We start from the raw sequence: 22,265 nt of genomic DNA, 5'->3' as shown, positions 1-22,265 counted from the left end.
GAAGCTTGTATCAGGAATCAAACCAATATGGTGTTGAATATCTATCATAGGGAAAGGCCATCTGAAATGTCTTCGGGTACAATCATTTCAAATTCAACCAGCAAATGTCTCAACCTTTTAGGGACTTCCAGAACCTTATCTTCTTCATTTTTCACTACTAAAGCATATCTCTCTCGTTTCCTTAGACTCTTGTAAGATGTCACTAACGATTAGAAATGATTGCCCTTCCACTTTAGTAGTTTTGGGACGATTCTTTCCTTTCATAGGGGCAAGGATAGTTTAATCCCATCCTTGTAAAACATGAATGTGGGGGTAGAATCTACATCATACTACCAAGTAGCATACGGCAAGCATCCATATCAACTACGTCACAAGTAACTGTATCCTTGTAAAATTTTCTAATTGAAAATGGAATTTGATATCTTTCAGTTATGTTTGTTTCTTCTATGTTCTTGATTTAACCGATTGTGTATGGGCCGGGATGCTTTTCCGTCCTCAATTGTAGCTTGTCAACCATGGTCTTGGACACAATGTTTTCACAGTTGCCACCATCTATAATCAAATCACAAATCCTTTGATTGACTTTACACCTAGTCTTGAAGATGTTATGTCTTTGTGGATTGATTTTCTGCTTTGGTGTATACATCAATCTACAAACAATGAGATAAACTCCTTTGCTTTCATGAGTCCAAGTCTCTTGTTATACTTCATCCATATCTTCAGGATCCGATTCACCATCATCTGCTCCTCCAACATGAGTTGTTAGATTGGTCGATGGACGTTGTGGGCACCCGTTAGAACGATGTCCTGATTGATTGCAACGATAACACTTATTTAGTTGTGGGTGGGCATAAGGATTTGAAGATGAACCTCGATTAGTAATGGCTTTCATTATTGACTTAGCTTGACTACATCTCGAATCTCGGTTTGTAACATTTGGTTGGGTATTTCTTCAAAACGATGCTTTACCTCGATTCAGTTTCAGTTCCGGTTCCGATATTGTCGTAGTGGTCACAATCTTCCCAGAGGACTGATTCCGCCAACCTAGATGATACAATCGGATTTCAACTCTTGTTGCTAATTGAATTGCATCATTTAGAGTGTAAACTAGCTATAACACAATCCTTTCTTGGATGGCGACGTGCAATCCACCAAAAAACCTAGCTACTTGTGATTATGTCTGAGCAAGATCATTATGGACTGACAATCGAAAGAATTCAGCTATATAGTCCTGGATTGTAAGATTTCCTTGGCAAAATTTTTGGTACTGTTGGAATGGTACCTAATCATAGTCTATAGGGAGGAAGCGTGCCCTCACCAGTTGTTTCATTATCTGCCAAGTTCGGATTGGGGCTTTGACTTGTCGTGTTCGTGACAATTGCAACTACTCCCACCAAGTTAAAGCTCCTCCTTTAAGCTTGTAAGCTACAAGCTTAACTTTCTTTTCTTCCGCAATATCTATATAATCAAAAAAATGTTCCACCTCCAAAAGCCAATTGAGGAATCTTCTATATGAAGTTGATCGTTGAAAGAAGGAAGATCAACCTTAATACAAAAGTCTTGTTCTTGCTTTAAACTCCTTCGTTCACCATGTTGAAGTATTGTATCATCAATTTCTTCATCACTAGACTCACCTTCATGAACTTGCTTACGAATGTTCATAACCCTAGGTCCTTCAACATGCTGATCTCTATCATTGGGTATGATTCGTTCATTACTTTGAATCTGATTTTTATGCAAAGCCTGAGTCAACTGCTCAATTGTTGTATGCATAGTTTGCAATGATTGTTGAGTCTCCCGTTGGAAGGATTCGAAGATTGCTATGGTTATGACTCTCGATGATTTGGAGTATCATATATGAGATTTGTCGAAATTGATCCGTCTTTAGTTACCATAGGAACGAGGAACTCTCGCTCTGATGCCAATTAACGTAGCAGAGCGTGAAGTAAATCGTGATTATGAACAAGGAAGAAGATCATTGTCTTCAACTGGTAGTATTACTAGAATCCACAAGAGGAAAAGGTCTAAAACCTTTAAAAAAATCAGAATTTATTTATTGATGAATGTTCTAGCCATCCGAGTACATCCTTATATAGAAAAAAATAAAGAAGTCCTACTACAACTAGAAATACTACTAAAACTAATTAATAAGTCCTACTAGAACTATAAATACTACTAAAACTGGAAATACTATCATTCATAGAAGTATACTCCTAAATCAAATCTAAATCCTATAGCCACTGAAAGCTTATTGTAATTAAACTCTAATTCTTATTCTAATAAAAAAATCTTCCTTTGGTTTGCATGAATGTTCATCACCAGAACATCGTTTAAGAAGAGAGAAAAAAACGATGATAGAAGTTAGTTTGGCATAGGTTTCCTACCTTCGGAAGTGCAACGGAAACTGATCGGAGGTTGATCGAAAATTTGGACGAAGGTCGCGCCCTAAACCCCTTTTGCTTTGGTTCCCGGGGGTTCGATGGTTTCTGCTGAGTGAAAACAATAGAGGAGTCTGTTTCGTTGATTATGTTGAATTTAAAAGAGGGGTAAAAAGGGTATTTCACCCAAGCTGTTTCTTTGGTCTTGGCTTCCAGCATTAGCTCTTGCGCACAAAGGCAACCCCAGACCAGCTTCTTGAAAATGGGCTTTTTGGCTTCCATAAAGGCGAAAAAAAAAGCAAAAGCACCTCTAACAAACATGGCTTTTGCGGCTCAAAGCTCAAAAAAAGCCTAGACTAACAGACCCTTAAATATTATAGTTTTCAAAGTAATATATCATTCGGATCCGAGTAGATTTAGGGATGGGCTTGTATCTGACCTTGATCCTTGATGCATCAAGGGACATTAAACCATATTCTACTGGTTTTTTATTCTGCTCTGCTCCAAGGATCCATACCTGCTAATTTGGGTTTACATTACTCAGATTTCAGATAAAGTCTAACCCATTTTATGCCCTGTTTATTTTAGAGAGCTGTTATTGCCACACCAACTTTTACTAATGCCACACCAATTCCTATGTAAATCACCAAAGAATTGCACACAGTTGGTGTGGCAATGGTAACTATCTTATTTTAAACCATTGTCTCAGTACATCTATCAAATCTGTTCTACAACTAACAACAAATGTTCGAATTTGGTTTTGCTGGAGAAGTATTTAATTTGCTATGCACAAGTAAGGATCAAATGTTGATGGAAAAAATCCAGAAGCATTTTGGGAATGAAGTAGCCGAGGTAATATATGAAGTTTTACTTTACCTTAAATGTTGGCATTTGGAGAGAGTTGATCCATTTATTTACACACTTCATCATAAAGATGGATTTCCAGCTTATTGCAATCTAAATACCTTCTTGTAATTGATGTCATGCACGTGCAGGTATCCAATTGGCAGTGTGACAAGGATTTCGAAGCAGCTCTGAAAACCGCTGGTTTGCTTTGAGCTCTGATGATGGAGGACTTCACTGGAGGTTTTTGTTGCTTGTGTCATGGTCTTGGGGGTTGCACATTTGCTACTAGTGCACTATGGCTTGAATTGATTTCTGCCACCTTATTTAGAGTGTCAACTCCATTAAAAACGGAGACTTTATAAGGAATTTCATTGTGTTTTGGCCGGATCATGGATCATGCATGTATGCTCACATTTTTGTGTCCTCTGTTACTTTCGGCTAAATGTCGCCGACTGATATTGGTCATCATCATTTAGCTATTGCAATTCTTTTCCTGATAGTTGGTCACATGTATAGAACTAACTTGGGAATTGGGTAGTGTGAAAGATCTTTTAGAAGCACATGTTTCTCAAGTGGTTGGATTGGGGCATGGATGTAAGGTTCTTTACGACACAATTCCTTAATCATCCCATCATATAAGGGGAGGTTTCATTGAACTCTGATCTGCCATAATGTGAAGTGCTTCAAATGCTAATAAAAAGAAATCCATCCAATGGTATTTAATATCCAGAAAACTGCCTGGGAAACAAGGGTTGTTGGTTGGCTTGTGTGTCTCCGAAAAGTTGTCAGATTATTCCTTTTAAGTGTCGATAATTTGGTTAGGAAATAAACACATTGGTCTGTCTGAACGGCTTGTTTAAGAGCCCAAGGTGTTTTAAACACGTTGACACCTAACCTAATGAATATGGTCCTGAATCTTGTTTTAATTTGGAACACTACAGCTTGAATTGATTGCCATCTCATTCATAGTGTGGAGTTTCCAAAGGGAAAAACTTTGAAGCGGGCAGGCTGCTTCAAAATTTTTAAGGAACCCCCTTCTTTGGATTACAAGACATCTTCAAGGAGGTATACAAAAATACTGATGAAAAAGTAGGGATGTGAATGAAATAAGAAAAACCACGTGTCATAGTACGAACAGGGGTCTTTCAAAATTTTGAAGCGAGTTGCCCATTTCAAAGTCGGACTTGTTTCCAAGGGTGGGTGCACATTTTTCTTGTCCTTTCTTACTTGGGGACAAATAGCTTAACCTCTACTAATTGTGCTTGGGCAATGAGGGTTGGTTGGCTTGCTTGCTTGTAAATGGTGAAGAACAATTTTGTGTCATTTCAGAATATGTTTTGGTGGGATATTTTGATTTATGCTGAAATCGGACTGAAACATTTGACTCTAATAAATGTCTCTCGGCATAGCCTTCTCCTAAGTTTGTTGGTTCAGAGAAAAATCTTCCCAAATTTGAGGAAATTTGCTACATTGCTCGTATGCATCATTCAGTTTATATAGCTCAGTGTTTGGATTTGTCTTGTTAACAAATGAGGATGTTAAGCTGTTAAATAAACCAATTTCTCTCCAAAATGTGAAATTCACTCACTTTTTATTAACCTCTCTCCCTCGTTTAACAACCAACACAAGTTAATTTCATGTGTTTTATATTGGTTGTGCATGAATGTGATATACTTCCCATTGCATCAAAAGTGGTATTAGTTCCACCTTTTCTATGAGACTATGACTATCAGGTGAGGAAGTATCTAACCAAGATTTTAAATAATGCTATTGGGTTGTGGAAGATGCAGGGGATTGGAACTTAACACACACAATTATTAAATTTGATTTTAAAATGCGACTTGAATTTTAACTTAAAAATACCTTCAATTTGAATATTGTTTCTGTGGCTGTAACCAACCTTCGTCCATCGTTGAAGATTCCCAAACCACCTTAACTGACTTTATCTTAACTTATCGTTACTGGAATTACAAGTACATTTTCTCAAATGCAGTTATTTCTAATTTATCTTGTTATCCATTACTTGTAGATCAAAGTCATCGATTGCATCCCAACCTTGAAAAAAATACTTTATATATATATGGGGTTAAAAGTTTTAGAATTAGCTGATGTTTGGCGAGGGTGATATCCTCGTCATAGAGATCATCCAAACCAAAAATCAGCTCAATCCAAAAATTTTAACCGACATAGAACAAAACACGTTGTAGATATATTAGTAGATATGTGTGTACATGGATACTGATATATATATATATATATTAAATTCCTATCAGTTGCACCATCTCTCTTTCTCTCTCCACTGATAACTTGAACGAAAAGGAGTGAAACTTCCCACAGAGGTAGACTATACTTCAACTGATTTGAGCTTCCAAAGAAGTGCAATTTCTTTTTTTTATATTCTCAAGTTCAATTGTTTCAATGGATTGCAATGTGGATTTTTTAAGTGATGGGAGTGCAATTGAGACTAGGTGATCAATCATATCTATCCTAGTTTTCATCCATCTCAATACAGTTTTTATAATGTTGTATCTAAGAATTAAAAAAAATGTCTCTACAACCAAAAATGCGAGCAAAGACTCGAATCTTCATCGCCATCCTACTAAATTTAGAGAGAGAAAAAAATATAATGGCAATGAGAATCCGAATCACCGAATCTCTCCACCATACAACCAGCATGTTCAGTAACATAAACAAGCATTTAGACTGGAAAATCATTCTAAAAAAATCTCCGGTACAAGATCAGATATATATGCTAAAACAACGACACACGTAAAATAAAATTGAAAAAAAAAAACGAGAAGCTCGCATGGCTCGAGTGGTATATCTCAATGTACATAGAGGATAATGCATAGAAGGAAATACAGAAACCTATCAAAGTTTCAGTGTAAGATCTGGCGTGGAGGACGAATCAGTCTCTTGAGGTGGACCCACCGCTGCAAAACTCAAATTCGAACTTCCCACCAATTCAAAACCTGGAACCGGATGACTACCACCACCTTCCAAGCCCACTTGCCGAAAACTCCCAGGCCAGAACATCTCCACGTCGTCATTCTCCATGAACACCGGATGCCCAAAGTAACTATGATCAAACCTAGCACCCCCTCTAATCTCAAGGGGCTGTCTCTCAGGTGGTGGTGCAAATCTATGGTGAATGGAGGAATGGGCTTTGATCCCAAGGGACCGGTAAGCGGACCCATGTAGGGGTAATGAAGCTAGGCTTGTATACCTCTCGGAAAAGATACCCATTCGCATGGCTCTCTTCGCGAGTGTTCTCTCCCTCTTGTGTGCATTTTGGTGACCACCCAAAGCTTGTGAGCTGAAGAACTTACGCTGACAATAGTTACAAGAGAAAATTCTTGGGATTGTAGATGCTGGAGCTCGGGCAGCTTCGTTACTACCACTAGTGCTCGATAATGAGAGTTCCATGGATTCCTTTGTGTCAAATAAGTTTTTATCACCAGTGTTGTAGCTGAGAGTTAAGTCAAGGGAGATTGACTCAGACCCATGACCTGATTGAAGATTTATGAGATTTGTAAGGCAGGACGAGGTTGTAGTGTTAGTGGTGTCTTTTGGAGGATCTGAGGTATCTTGGATGGATATATTGGAAGCGATTTGGCTGCTATCGGTTTCTTCTTCTGATGGAACATCTGCTTCAATGTCGGAATTTGTCTTTTTCATTGCTTGGTTATCGTAAAGTAAGGTTCAGATCTCGTTCTTGAATCTAAATGAGCAGTAATTATAAAGACTCAGTCGCGCCTGACGATATAGATGGTGACTATCTCTTTCTTCACCTACATTATAAGAGAGATTGAAAACATGTATTATGTTAATTTGAAAAAGTGAAAAATCCCAATAGGGATCACAAATTTGTAAATGGTTTTGATCTTTTGCATGGCAGTAACATTGGCAAAAGTCGAATAAGACAAGAAAGCACATTCACGCACACACATACACGCATAAAGTTACTATATAGCTAAAAGCAGGGTTAAAAGGTTGCATTAGGATTGTATGATTAAGGAAAGACATACCACTTCGTTTAGAAGTGTGATCAAAGGGATTTGTATCTTTAAGGATCCTATGGTTTGTGAGTGGTAGACCAACCCCAATCACTGCTGAAGCGCACCCCACCAGAATCCATGATGGGTTTGGAGCCTAAGAGGGATTTTTGCTATTAAAGGAAAGAAGGGAGAAGCCAGCCCCCTCAAGTGCATAATTCCAATTTTAATTTCATCTCTTTAATCGGATTCAGTTCTTGGTTCAAAAAACATCAAGTCAATTGAATGACTCAGAATATATCACGAGATAGGCTCTTAATTAAACAGTTAAATTAATTAGGTCATTCTTTGGTTTCACATCAAGGCTCTATATCTTGTTTAATACATGTAATTCATGTGATAAGAGTTGTAAAGAACTCTAACCAAAAGCATTGTCCTGAAGGTCTCATAAGGCATAGTAACCAAGTCAGGATTAAAAAATAAGTCAGCAAGGTGTAATATTAGGTAACAATACATGACATCGTGACAACATTTAAAATTAACAACCATAGCATCAAGGCCTATTATATCATCAAAACCCTTACTAAACTAAAATAATAAATCATCAAATCCCATATTGTTATCATCCATACACCCACAAAAAGTAATCACAAATTCACAACATATTCTAGGTTTATTCATTCACATTATGAAAGTATTAAGGATTCATAAATCGATCAAAAACATCAAATTCAACATTATCCTCATTCTTTGATGCTTCATCGGCAAAATGATCATATTCTTCTTACCCTTCTCTTTCTCGCGAGTTGCGCTTCTACCAGTCCAAGAGGAGAGAGGGTATGGGGTTTAAGAGGGGAGAGAGAGAATTTAGGATCTAATTTGTTTATATCATTTTTATTACAACTTATGTGGTGACTTTTTGAAGAAGTCTTGATTTCATCGTGATTAAAACATGATTTCTTCAAAAAGTCACCCAATTTGGTGACTTTGCCACCAAGGTGATCTCCATGGAAAGTGACCCGTGGATGATCTTAATCATCTGATACATTTCACTTTTTTTTTTTGGACAGTTAGAGAACTATGAGCACTTTCTATACTCCTATGGACCTAACTCTATTTCCCTTTTGAAGTTGTTCTCAACTTCATAAAATTTCCTCAAGATCAATACTATTTATCTCCAAAACTAGACTCTTTCTAGTATGCTATCATGAGAAAATCAACAAATAGAATGAGGTACTTAACTTCATTGCCTTTTGTAAAAGCTACTTGTGTAACTTGGTAAGGGCTTGTATTCTTCGGTAGCAAGTTTTTGAGGTTCAAAACACATTTCTATCCTTAATAGATCTCATTAATAGCAGACTTCCGCAGTGGTAGCAATCACCAGTTTTAAGTTGTTTGTTAATTTTCCAAGTTGGTAAGGACTTGTGTTGTTGCATGACAGATCTTGTACTCAAAAGCCTTTTAAAATAGACTTACAATTTGGAAAAAATAAAAATGTCAATCTAGTTTTAGCAAACATAAGAATGTTCTCAGATTAACATGAGAATGAACACAATAGGAAGCAATTTTCCCTAACTTATAGGTCTCAGGTCCATGATAAACATTTAAAAGAAGTCATGGACACATAGAATATACAAATACAACTAAAAGAAATATGTAAATTAGTTACTAATATATGAAACTCAGCCTGTGTAGTGTTTCTTTTACCCTACATCTTTATGCCATACTAACAGCATATACAGATACATATTATCATAGCCTATACTCTCTTCCTCAATCACCTCTCTTACTGTTTCTATTTTTGTAACGATTTCCTTTATTGTTCTTTCTATAATTGTAAAGATTGCCCATGATTCCCTCTTGTAAGAATTCTATATATACAAGACAATACAGCCAACATTGGCACAAGATTCAAATTCAAAACTTTTTTTGTCAATATGTGACATTTTACATACAAAATAAATACAAATAAGACAAATCCGGTTATATGATCTAGAAAAGAACGTTCCAGAAAAATCCGCGGAATTAGAAGAACTATTCCTTTTGGACGAAATGATAAAGGAGTACCCAGAGAGTTGGCAACCAGTGAGCAAACTTTGCCTCCTACTAACATGAATCTTAATGCTTCATTTCATTCAAATAGAATTGAATGGAGTTGCAAAATTTGTTCAGCCAACCCCAAATTTTTTGTTAAGGTTGTGCTAATGGATGATTATGAGTAAATAACATACGAGGAAGAATGAAACTAATCCCCCGGATTGGAATAAACTTGGCAACAATTTGACCTTATTTTCAAATACAATAATTATCATCTATGGGAGAAAAAGTTTAGTTTCCTTGGCTACTACTCTTGAGGCAGTGAAAGGTATCCTCAGATTTAAACAGTCTCGACATGTGGTAATTGTGATCCACATAACAACTGAAATATATCAGTAGTCGGATATACCGTTCATTTCCAAATAAAAGTCAATAACATTCTCATTTCAGATCTATTTCTTTCTGAAATAAAATAAGGCTACACCTTTTAAGGTTTCCGCACTCCGAATTACACAATTCAGAAAGAGATTTCCTACGGTTTTGCAATCCCCATTGATTTGTTCAGATTTTAAGTTGTAAAGTTCAGCTCAATGTGTTCTTGTGTTTTTTCTGTTCTTTGTTTGTTTATTGTTTCTTCTCCTTATCTTCTTTTCTGTTTGACAGGTCTCCTCAATCTCCATTTCTCCTTTAATATATACGATAAACTGTGTGTGGATCCCTGTTCTAGAGATGTATACGATAAACTAACCAAGAAACACAAGATTTACATGATTCAACGAGATTGCCTAAGCCCATGGGCAATGAGAGATCTTTTGCTATTTCCATGAAAAACTGAGTTACAATCTCTCAAATCTCAATCTCACTTCTCTAAGAAACCGAAAAATCTTTCTCATAAAAACCCTAAAAATAAAATAAAATTCAATATTAATTTATAATCTACATAAAAGTAAATATTGCCCCTAGGGAAGAAATTACTAAATTGAGGGAGAACAGTAACCACCAAGGTCTTAATCCAAGACATCCAACCCAACACAAAGATAGAAACCTATAAGCCCAACAAAAACTCCAAAACCATCTTTATTTAATTTTGAACAGCCAAAATTCCTCCACAAGTCCCAAAAATAGCTAATCTAACTAAGATCTTGAGCATAACCAAATTGGTTGACTTTAATTCTGTGGTTAACCAAATATGTGAACTTTTCAAATCAACTAGTTTAGGAGAAAGTGTTAGAAACAAGTCAAATCTTCAAACAAGTTGATTTGAAACCCTAATTCTGTAGTAGTAGTGTGGACCATAACTCCAAATGATTAGATAACCAAAAGCTTGGAAATTCTTAGTTCTAAATACTATAAAATTTTCAGTAGTAATTATTCATCACTTAATCTTCACCCCAAGATTGATCGAATCGATCTGTCCTTCGACGCTCCTTTCCATGTTCCCTTGAAACAAACATCACAGAACCAAATCAAAGATACCCAAAAAGAATTTAAGGAAAAAAAAAAACAAAAAAAACAGAGAAACCCATAATAAACACCCAAAAGAAAAATGGACCCAATTCATTTGATCAAAGCAAACACCTAAGAAACCCAATTTCAAATCAATCCACAAATTATTTATAAACATACTACATATTCAACAACCCATATGCATAACCACAAGAAAGAATCAAATCAAATAGATCATCACCAAAATCAAACAACTTAGATACTAAAAAAAAAATTAAAAAAATGAGATATATTTTTGGGGGATTACCATAGGCATACATACTGTTTTTAAGTTGCAGTAGACATCTTCCTTCAATTGTGCTACTTAGCTTTCATTGAATGACTATCTAAAGACCAAACAGGCTTTTGGGTTTTCTTTTTTTCTGAAACCAAAAAAGAAAGAGAGAGAGATAAGAGATGAAAAAGGGAAGAAGTGGAGATGAGATCATGTAGAGAGAGAGTGTGTGTTGGTAGTGATGTTTAATTATGGGAAAGCAAATGTTAAGGGAGGGGAGGGGACAGTGAGAGAAGTCAGAGGAAAAGGAGATAATACACTGACCACTGTTTGTTGAATTTTGGGCTCTTCACCCAAAAGAGAGAGACAAGAGGAAAATAAGCAAACAGTAGATAACAGTAGTGGTCCAAACTCCCCCACTCCCACCAGTGATACTCTCTCTCTCTCTCTCTCTTCAAGATTGTGCACTTTAAGTGCATGGGTCAGTTTCTCTTTCAGATTTAACCCATCATCTTTCTACATGTTCCCCATAACTATATTATTTTCATGCATGGCTTGCCATGATGCCTTGTCACCATGTTCATCTCATCTTATCCAGATATGCATGCATCTCTTGTTGAAAAAATAATAATTAATTCTATAAAATTCATCTCAATACAATGAGTATTATCTAGTGTCTTAAAATTTTAAATCCAACAATTAGTCCAACTCGGTTTGAAAGAATTAATTTGAAATAAAACCTGGTTCAAATTGATTCATAATATTTGAAAGAATCACCCATTTTAACATTATCCGTTGTTTAACTTGGAACCGATAAACTGTTTTAAAAGAAAAAAATATTTTGCAATATTTTTCTTTTAAGATACTTTTTTATTTTGTTTTGGAATAATGGGATAATTCTTTAATAATCATTTTTTATGCTAAATGTAATGACATGATTTTCAACTAAGGAAAATCTTGTTACCACTTAGATTTGAAGTCGTTGTTATTCTTATAAGAAAAGGATGTGAATGATCACTTGAAAATAATTTTTCAAGAAAATGATTTTCATTGCATTATAGTGACTCACTAATGGGTAGGGGTAAGACAAGGATTTTTTTTTCTAGGGGGAAGCAAACTATATTTAACGGTTAGGTTCTAAAGCTTCAAGTTGACATTTTTTTAGTAGAAGATTCAAGGATTTTTAAGTTAGAATTTGAAGAAAATGGTATTTAAGTTATTTCTCATTAATCCGAGAGAAGATTCAAGTCAAGGGGAAATGTATTTAGTTTAGAAACATCGGGCGTCTCAAATTCATCAAAATGTCTACATGCCCTTGACCTTAGTCTTGTACAATAGGCTAATGTAAAATGATCTCAACACCCTCATTGTCAACATGAAACTAAAAATTGATTTTTCTCCGTAAAATTAGTCATCTTCAACATCTTGGGTAAAGTTTAGTTTTCAAGCTTGAGAAGCTTAAGATTAATATACTTTAATCTCCAAATCTAATAATATGAATTTTTTAGTAGAAGATGATGGAGTGTCTTAATCATTTAAAATTTTTGAAAGAGCGGTGACAGCAAGGTTAAAGGGGACATGTCACCAATTTGTTTGATCACATGTGGGCATTTCAAATTAATATTCATCAAACCCTAGGGTGGTATCTAAATCAATTTTGGGGGGGGAGCAAAAAATTGAATTCGGAGGTGGGCAACACATTCAAGGGGGAAAGTCATTGACTTGAAGCATGGGCAATATCAAATTATCAACAAATTCTAAGAGTGTCTAAAAGTTGGGGGGAGGGGGGCAATTGCCCCCTTGACTACGCCCTGCTAATGGATAAGGGAGTGGTCAACCTAGAGTCTAGGTAAGAAGATTCAATTAGAGAATGTGGAAAGTGTTAGACATCCCGTTCTCTCCGTCCTTAAATGGTTATAAACTTTTAATTAGGCCATTTTTAAAGAAAATAAAAAAGAAAACTGATGCATGGGATATACCCTTAATTAAAGAAAGGCCATTGTCTTTTGGCATAAGGTCATGAAGGCATCCTCATTGAGAAAGGAACACTTTAATTAAGCCTTGCCTTACAATGATATGGATGCATAAATTTTCTCCGGAGAAAGGGATTGTAATGTTGGTTAAGGGGTGAATAGAGTCATCTCATTGGAAGTGTCTTTATCACCTAAGCCTTGAGAATGCATGAGATAGAAGTGCAAGAGGCTATGGGCTGGGACACATTCATGAAAAGAGAGTGATCCCTTTTTACCTTTGTCAATGGTTTGAGTGTGTATAGAATGTGTATGACATAGAACACTAATGTTTAAGGGAACAAAGTGGTGCCATCCCCTTAGGGACTAAGGTCATCTCACTTGTGAGATCTTACCATTGGGTATATAGGGCTTCAATTCCCACCATTTCGACCGAACTTGTTCACATGCTTTGCATGATGGTTGAGCCCAATCAACCATTGTGGGAGAGAGTATTCATCACATCTTAACGGATTTCTAGAACAAAAAATAAAGAGAGAGAGAGAGAGAGAGAGGAGAGAGAGAGAGAGCGAGCGAGCTGAAGAGGAAGAAGAATGATAAGTTATGCAAGAACTTAAAAAAAAAAAAAAAAAAAACCTAGTCTAAACCCACCTTGACTTTTGATCTTTTCTTTCTTTCTTAAGCCTTCAATGAAGATTTTTTTGAGTAAAAAGGGAAAGAAAGAGTGAGGGCATAGGAGAGAAAGTGAGTAAGATATGGGTTTTTTAAGAAGGGATTCGGGTAGAGTTTAGGGACAATAAGACTTAAAGTATGGATTTTTCTCAAAGGAGAGGACGTCTTTTTATAGAGTTTTGGGAGCATTTTTGGATTAAAAGGGCCCAACCCTAAAAATAAAAGAAAATGACATGAGATTTTCATGAACTTTCTTTGGATTTTTCAAGATTTTCAAGGGTAAATGAGAAAAGATGTCATGGGCCTCTTGAGCTATGCCACTTGGCCAATCCTATGTGGGTTGTACCATGTGGCCCAACCTTGGTAGTGGAGAGAAAAACAAAAAAGTGATTTTTTGGGAGAATTAGGGAGATAAATACATGGAAAATGTGAACTTTAGATTTCTTGTAAATATCTAAAAAATAAAGGATAAATGCGGAGAGCTGAAAAAGTATTTTAAAAGTATGAATGTGATGATAACATGTGTAAAGAAAAGCTTTGATTTTTTTTTTTTAATAAATATTTTAAAAAGCATGATTAAAAAATTAGATTAAAAAATTACCTTTTAGATGGGAGAAATGTGACAACAAATGACCAAGTACTTTTACCTTTGGAGGGTAAGATAGCCAACCATATAGTTTTTGACATATTTACAAAATACCCTAACGCTTTTTAAATTGACTTTGATTTAGGAGGTAGAAGTTGAAATTTCTCATGGAGAGTGGATCCACCAATGGACTTTGAGAATTGGTCCACCAATGAGAGTCTTCTTAAAGATTGAGGCTTATGGAAGGTTGCCCAATGTCCTTTTATTGTAAAACAAAAAGTCCATGAGCGAAATTGATATCTTTTGAGGCTCTGTTTTCTATTTGGATCTTTTTATTGATTTTGGATGTTTGGGCCATAATTTGGAATGTAAATCTTGACTCCAAATAATTTCAACTCTTGTACTTGTTTAAACCTTGGAACCTTCTTTTTTAGGTTGGGCTCACGCATTTCGAGGTGTATACACTAAGTCTATAATCATAAGATCTTAATAATGCATGTATAATGCTATCTTTTTATTAAAATAACGTTAGGTATTTAAGAAAAAAGTTATACATATTTTCAAAATTCTTTAACAAATGCAAATCGATCCAACCAAATTGTACCAAGAGGGGTTGTTGTCTGACCAATTTTTAAAAAAATGGTCTAATTTTTAGTTCGATTTTGATGTAGCAAGATAAAACCAAGAACAAATGAAAAATAAAATTTCTATTCATAGTCTAATCTTGCCTCGTTCTTTTCATAGTAGAGTGTAACCTTTTGTTTAATTTATGATGTCAAATTACAAAGTCAAAAATCTTGAAGTTACCTCGACATGTCCAATGCATTTTCAAACTAGGTCTTACCTCAATTTTAGTTCAACAAGTGTTACGGGTGTATTTCTGAAAATGCTGTGATGCCCAAATTACCCAATTTGTGAATAAAAAGGGAGATTTTGTTTAATATTGTTTACTTTTTTTTATTTTTTATATAAATTTTAGGGTTAGTATTTATCGTAATAATTTTCCCATAATTTTATCCCTTTATCACACCAATAGTTTTTCATGCCATGCAACTATTGTGTGATTGTTTGGAATTATCTTATAACCTTCTTGAGTCTTTTGTGGTTACGTTTCTATCCTCGAAGTTGAATAGTTACTGGTGTCCCCCATTTACCACTTCCTGACTCTAATTTTGGGGAGGGTAATAACCCTAACTTAGACTTCAAGGAAGGGTGTAACTAAATGCTGATTATGATTCTAGGTGATTTGATTCCTAACTTCGACTATGGGAAAGTTTGTAATTGAACGTAGACTTTGACTTTATAGGAAAGATTCTAACTGAATTCCAACTTGAACTTCCCAGTTTCCAACTCCTAACTTCAACTTTGGGGAGGATCGTAGCCATATGCCAACTCTAGCTTCCAATTGCCCGACTCTGACTCTAGGAAAGGTCGAATACTGACTTCCACTTCTATTGCATATCTCAATGTAACATATCTTATTATTCTAGGGATGTCAATGGCCCCTCTATCCTGATTTTATGTTCCTCTTATCCTAATTTGATGATCTTATGTTAATGAGTTTGAAGGTCAAATTATAATCATTTTATGCACTTTTGGTGAGCACACCTACTTGTAGGGTTCACAATTAAGCTATTTGATTCGTGAGCCAATGTATTTTTTTTTTTTATGGTTTATGGATCAATTTATTGATATACTTGATGATATGTTTGCACCATAAACCTTAGACATTATTTAATGCTTGGGCCATAAGAGGTCAATTTATTGGGATAGGACTCAATTTGATTGTTTAGTGTCAGTTTACAACTTTATTGACTTTAATGCAATTAGGAGGGATGTGGGGACCTTTACACAGTTTTGGCATCTTCATTATTAAATATTGAAATAGGATACACGTTGATAAGACATCAATGTTAATGGAATAAGATTAAGTATGGTTCGATTTAACCCGAGGGGTTGGCTCAATGACAATTTTGGACCCTATAAGGGGTTGATACCCATAGGTTATAAGTTCGATACCTAGTATGAGTATTAATTACTTAGGAGATCACTCGAGATGGTGCACTCTCACGTACATAGTGTGTGTGATGCGTGGGCTTTGCACATGCTACAGGATTAGTCCTTAAATAAGAGTTCAGTTCACTATCTATAGGAGTACCTAGTTATAATATTTATATATAATTTGATTTTGTCATTCAAATATTTTATAAATTTAATAAAATTATTAATTCACATTGAAAATTATTTTCTCTTTTGAGCATCCAGGGAATCCAAATAAAAAAATAAAAATTCTATCTAGGGATTTTATAAAAAATTGTTCAATGTTTTTATTTATATATATAAAAAATAGATTTTATAACTGAGAATTTATAAACGCACTTAATAAAATTAGTTATAATTATTTAAATATAAGTTTAACCCCATTTAAATGTTTCTAACTTTACCCTAGTTAATAATTTTCATCGTCTCTGCTGCGTCACAGATTCACTGTATCACATGCACGTGACACCAAAACAAGTACTGTCGCTCTATCACGTGACAAACCTTTATTTGCCGACAGTTTCACGTTTGCGCCGCTCCCCACTTGCAAAGCCCAAGCGTGGCAAACATTTGCTTGGCTCTAAACAAACACTTAAAGTACAATAGTTAGTTGTGGTTGTGGTCCCCACGCACCTCGGGTCGATTGTAGAGGGATACATGAGTAATCGATTTATTTTCATGAGGGCAAATGTGGAATTTAAACAATTTAATTGTCTGAAGTATGTTTTCGATTGGATTATGATTTGACTTATTCTGAAACTTATTTAAAAGAAGAGAAATGGACCAACTACCACGACACAACGACAACTTCCAAGATATTTACCTAGTCACGTTTTTACTGTTGTTGTAAATATTTTAAGAGTCTAACTAGCCTCACTAACTACTTTAGTAAAGAAAAAAAAAAAAAAGATCTTACTAAGGTTCATCCACCTTCAAAATAAGACCTCGAAATTTGTGACAGAATCTTATGATTCATAACAAATCTCAAGGTTTTGTTTTCACAGTTGATGAGTCTTAGTAAAGTCTTTTTTTTTTTCTTTATTAAATTAGTAAGGTTAGTTGGACTTTTTTACCACATCAACATTTTACTAAGGACACCCCAACTCATTCTATATTAACTAAGAATTAGCATATATGATAGAGTGTTATTAGTAAAAGTTGGTGTGATAATAGAATCTCTCTAATTCAATAGTGCTTTCTATTGACTTTGTAAACAACTTGGCAAAGCCAAACTAAAGTTGATCTAATTATATTTTATTTGTTTTAAAACTAAAAAAGAGAATTATGTAGAAGATGAGTTGTGGTTGAGTTAGAATATCTCAACCCGACTTCAATTTAGATTGAGAATTCGGGCAACCTAACTCAAAGATTTCAATGAAATTATTTATATTTAAAAAAAAAAAAAAACAAACTAATACTTAAATACTTAAATACGAAAGTATCTTTAAAGTTTCCATCTACAAAGGAAATGATGCTTCAAAATAATTAGTTTCCCCCATTTTCACCAATCGAGATTAATCCCACAATTTCACAAATATTGTAAGTTCTAAGTTATTGTTTATATAAGGGAGAAAAAATAACATAAAATCCAAAATATAAGTTTTATGGATAAAAAAATCATGAATTTTAAATTCTGACATGTCTATCTTCGAGATAAGAAATTTAAGAATAATCTTAGAATTCTGTTTATAACATACTTATTCACATTAATTAATATAATATCATTTTGAGCACACACACAAGGTTCAGATCAAGTAACGATGCTTAATGGACTATCCAGAGTTGACAACCATTTGTCTTATAAGGGGTTAGAAGTCTGGATTTGACTAATCTTTTATGAGAATGATCTCTATGATGAGAAGAATATTCTTACAAAAAAATCGGCTAATTCTAAAACTTCTAACACTGTCAAAAGTGGTTTTACAAGTTGAAGAATAATGGATCATTAATTTTAGAGTCGTGTTGGAGTGACCTCAAGATTTGACCTCATATGACACATCCTTACGTGAAAGTGGATAGGAACTACAGATACTTTTTCACTTATATCTCGAGGAAAAGCATCTATGATTCTCATATACTTTCACATGAGGGTGTGCAATGTGAGGTCCAATCTTGATGTCACTTCAGCATTATTCTTAATTTTACCATTATATTGTTCACCACTTTGCTGGGAGTATAACATGCTAAAAAATGTAACTAGATTTACATATAATTCAAATAATAGCTCGGTAATTTACAAACTCTGATCAAATTGCATTCATCAAAAACCCTTCAACGTTTATGATTTCAAAAGAAAATATGTGCACAAACTAATCAACAACCAAAATAGAAAACTTTTATGGCAAAAATTAGTTTTTACATTTAATAATTGCGCAATTAACTAACATGTAGAATCTCATGGTAGTTGATTACAAAAAGGACATTTATCGTTTCATTCTCTTTTTAATATCTGGTTGCAAAATGTAAAACGGGTTCAAATCCTAAGCGATTACTACTCTATTGAACACCATTTAATTCTTTATTTATTTTATTTTTGTAACAAAGTTAACTTGATCGTTAGAGTTTATCTTTTTTTTTTGCCCGGTAGATCATTAGAGTTTATCTGATAAGCATCACACAAGTGTCTCATACAGATGATGAAGCAATTGAAAAATCATAATCAAGTTGATATAAATCTCGAGGATGCATGATCTAAAAAATTACTACACATGTTATCTTGATAAGAAACTTGACTAGTTACTAATTTCACCATAATCACTACAAAAGTTGACCAATCCAAAATTCTGACTATATGGGCATGAGTCCTAGAAAAGACTAAGAAAATTGATAGCCAGCCTACCAGCACATGTGAAGAGAATTCCATATATATGATGACTTTGTCCTTGTAAAAATGACTTTAGTATTATTTTCCAAAGAGAAAGAGAGAGAGAAGATATTTTATTGAAAAAATCTTTGAGGGACTTTGTTTTTCAATGGGTTGATGTGATAATTATAGATTTTCGATATACGAGTAAAAAATATTTATGAGTATTAAAGAAGTAAAATATTGCATTTCATAGTCTTATTATCGTTAAGAGAAATATTCTCCTTGTCAACAACATAGTAATATTTTTTTACCACATTCGCAATTCAATATCACAGCCCTCTAGTGGTCATTGTTATTTTAAAATTATCTAAAATTATTACTATTTTTAAAAATTATTAAATTAAAATATATAAAATTAGGAGCAATAACACAAGCCCTAAACAAAATTACTAGTACAATAGACAATATTATATCAAGACTTTGGTATTATCGTTATTACCGTTACACCCATTATTTCAAAGCATGATCAAATTTCTCACTCATCACGCGCACACATAGGTAACGTCCCCCACCTACTAGCCTATACTCTAGAGTAGTAGACTTGTGGTGAAGATAATAATCACTTTTTTTATTTATTTTATATATTATTAATTTGTGATTAAATATTGATTCCCACTCAACATTTATTTATTTATTTTTTTAACTTTTTAATAAACAAAAAACTATATGATAGAGAAAGGAATGTTGGTTTGTTTTTTTATAACTTTTTTTTTTAAGATTGGGATCTGCTGACTCGTGGAAAAAACACATGATCCCAATCATGTAAACATAAAATCCAACAGTTGAGATTTATCTTTGAAATAAATATCATTGAGATTTGTGTATTATTGGATTCCATTTTTACACGGTTGAGATCATGTGTTTTCTCATGAGTCAGTCAAACTTGACCCATGGATTATTATGATTTTAAATTGTAAATAATATTTTGGCCTATGTTCCAAGAGCATCTCCTTAGCTTTTTTCTACCTTTTATGTAATAAGTATTAAGTATTTCCATAATTCCCATATTATCCTTACAAGCCTGCAAATTTTCATAATTTGAATTTGAATTTGAATTTTTCATATTGCTTTCTTTCTTTTTTAAAACCTGGGTTTTGTTTTGCAAGATTTCTTAAGAGAGATCTTAGGAACTCGCAAAAATATTTACAACGATTTGCAGTCAACAGAAAGAAAGCGAACAAAAGCAAAAATTTGTGACAATTTGGGGACGAGTAACTAGTGCGATGTTGCAGATATTCTTTTTCATCCGAATTACAGCAATTTAGAAATCTGTAACTGATTTACGAAAGGCTTTACACCGATCTACAAATCTCTCTCCAAAAAGGGTAAAAGTTTGCAATGATTTTACAAAGCAGCAATTAAGCACAAGATGCCTGCAATTTTTTTGCTTTACGTCGATTTTCAACAAATATCTCTTGCAAACATAAGCTACAAAAGTTTTAAAAAAAAAAAAAAAATGAATCAAGAATAATCTTACCCAAAAAAGAAAAAAAGTTTTCCAAAATCATTTTTTCTACCAACCAAATATGAGGTCTTATTTGACTATTAGTCATGGTAGAAATAATATCACATCATTCCCACCTTAGAAAATACACTCATTAAGCTCCACTATGCTTCTTAAAAGAAATAAAATATTAAACTTCACCATATTTCTATTTGAGAAATTCTATTGCCACACCAACAATACACCAATTCTTTTAAAATTAAGCAAATTGTTTACATGTGGATTGGTGATTTATAAGTAAATTTGGTGTGCTAATAACAGTTCACTTCTATTTTTCTCTCTTTTTTAATCTCTTACAAACACAATATTTACAGGGCATGATTAATGGACTAAAGGTGCATGACCCCACCCGCCCAATGAAAGCTAGGAAAGAGCATTTGGTACCCATTATCATAAAAAAATCTGGGTTAAGAAACCTAAGAGAGTTTGGGCCCATTGGCTCTTTTTCTAGAAACCCTTAGATGAAATCATCATTAGGGGCATTATTTTGAACCCACTTGCTCTATGAACTTTGGGCCCCACCAACTGGTGGACTTCTACACAACATTAATCATCCCAATTCATGATTTCTACCCATTCCATCTGTACATATGTCCTACTCATGGAGAAATATAGGATTTCAAACTCTTTTTAACATGAAAATCAATCAAATATAATAGCTTGAAATCATAAAAAGCAGCAGTGGTGGGGTGTTAAAGAGTTTAATGTGTTTTGGAAATTTGGCGAAGTTAAAAGAAACATTTGGCAGGAAACCAAAGTACCATTTCATGTAGAACTGAAGCAACAAGTTCTTATTTTAAAAGACCTTTGTAAACATTTTACAAGGACTGACTATTTACTCTTTGCAAGTCCTTTTATAACTGGAATGGATCCAAAAGTGTTGCAAATTGACTCTCTATGGGGGCTGTTGATCGATCTCTAACGAAACCTAGTCCACCATTCAATCTTATCTTTAGCTATATAATCGATCAAGGTATTTGCCGCAAAGTCAAGCCCTAGAAAATTAATTCAACAAGATCGAAGGAATTAATTCCGGAAAGAACAGCTTTCCTACTACATTGACTAGCAGCAGCAGCAGCCCCTGCTCAATGGATACCTGCCAAACTATATCTCATTCATACTGAATGATAAACAGAATAAATTATGTTTAATCTCCCACTATATATCTTATTGTAACCTTCAAAAACATTTTGCATGATAAAGTATCGATGGTGTTGATATAATTTCACGAACAAAGATGGGTTTCGATCAGTTCTGATACCATAAATTGAATTGAACCTTTAAGACCTTTTTGCTAAGGTGTTAAATTTCTACCGAAACTTGAGCACAGTTTTTTATAGGTATTTTAGAAACACCCGTTAAATTGGTGATATTAGGTTTACACCCTTGCAAAATGCAAGATTAGCCCTTGATCATTCGTCAAGGTTACTTTTTCTCGTGAAATTTTATTTAGTAATTTAAGTATTTGAAGAGCGATTTTGAAATCAAAATTTCACTGTTAAATCATCAAGAAAACGAAATGTTGGCTTACGGTCAAGGGCTGGCAGAAACCTAATCTTGCATTTTGCAAAGGGGTAAACCTACCTAATATCACCAATTTAACAGGGGTGTATTTCTAAAATACTTTTTTTTTCTTCTTCAGAAACCTTAG

General features: G+C 34.2%; 1 protein-coding gene and 1 long non-coding RNA gene across 8 annotated transcripts in view; one reads left to right on the top strand and one right to left on the bottom strand.

Annotated features, from left to right (window-relative positions):
• LOC147398129 (uncharacterized) overlaps positions 1 to 3,705 on the top strand; it is a 35,479-nt gene extending 31,774 nt beyond the window's left edge. For 2 of the 3 annotated variants that reach the window (XR_015179765.1, XR_015179764.1), the window contains 2 exons: positions 3,151 to 3,230; positions 3,374 to 3,705. This is a non-coding gene — a long non-coding RNA (uncharacterized LOC147398129). The remainder of the gene's footprint in view (positions 1 to 3,150; positions 3,231 to 3,373) is intronic. The other variant, XR_015179763.1, reaches the window with a different exon arrangement.
• A 2,201-nt stretch (positions 3,706 to 5,906) lies between these two features.
• On the bottom strand, positions 5,907 to 11,476 carry LOC147398128 (zinc finger protein 4-like). Of its 5 annotated transcripts, XM_086447281.1 has the most exons (4): positions 11,301 to 11,476; positions 11,025 to 11,124; positions 10,647 to 10,696; positions 5,907 to 7,015 (listed from the first exon to the last, which is right to left on the bottom strand). In XM_086447281.1, exon 4 carries the CDS (start codon positions 6,900 to 6,902, stop codon positions 6,096 to 6,098), a length of 807 nt encoding a protein of 268 aa, XP_086303407.1. In that variant the 5' UTR covers positions 6,903 to 7,015; positions 10,647 to 10,696; positions 11,025 to 11,124; positions 11,301 to 11,476; the 3' UTR covers positions 5,907 to 6,095. The 5 variants fall into 5 exon arrangements, with proteins under 5 accessions (XP_086303407.1, XP_086303405.1, XP_086303406.1 ...); XM_086447279.1 differs by lacking the exon at positions 10,647 to 10,696 and having other exon boundaries at positions 11,010 to 11,124; XM_086447280.1 differs by lacking the exon at positions 10,647 to 10,696.
• Between the last annotated feature and the right edge of the window lie 10,789 nt (positions 11,477 to 22,265).

This window comes from Akebia trifoliata, chromosome 7 (assembly GCF_017979445.1).
Source record: "Akebia trifoliata isolate Shusen 1 chromosome 7, ASM1797944v1, whole genome shotgun sequence".
Taxonomy (NCBI): domain Eukaryota; kingdom Viridiplantae; phylum Streptophyta; class Magnoliopsida; order Ranunculales; family Lardizabalaceae; genus Akebia; species Akebia trifoliata.
Note: the sequence above shows the minus strand (reverse complement) of the source record. Positions and strands in the feature narration are given on the sequence as shown.

Bases quoted from the DNA above. Each gene is read 5' to 3' on its own strand.
- LOC147398128 (XM_086447277.1), bottom strand. From the start codon at position 6,902: ATGAAAAAGACAAATTCCGACATTGAAGCAGATGTTCCATCAGAAGAA.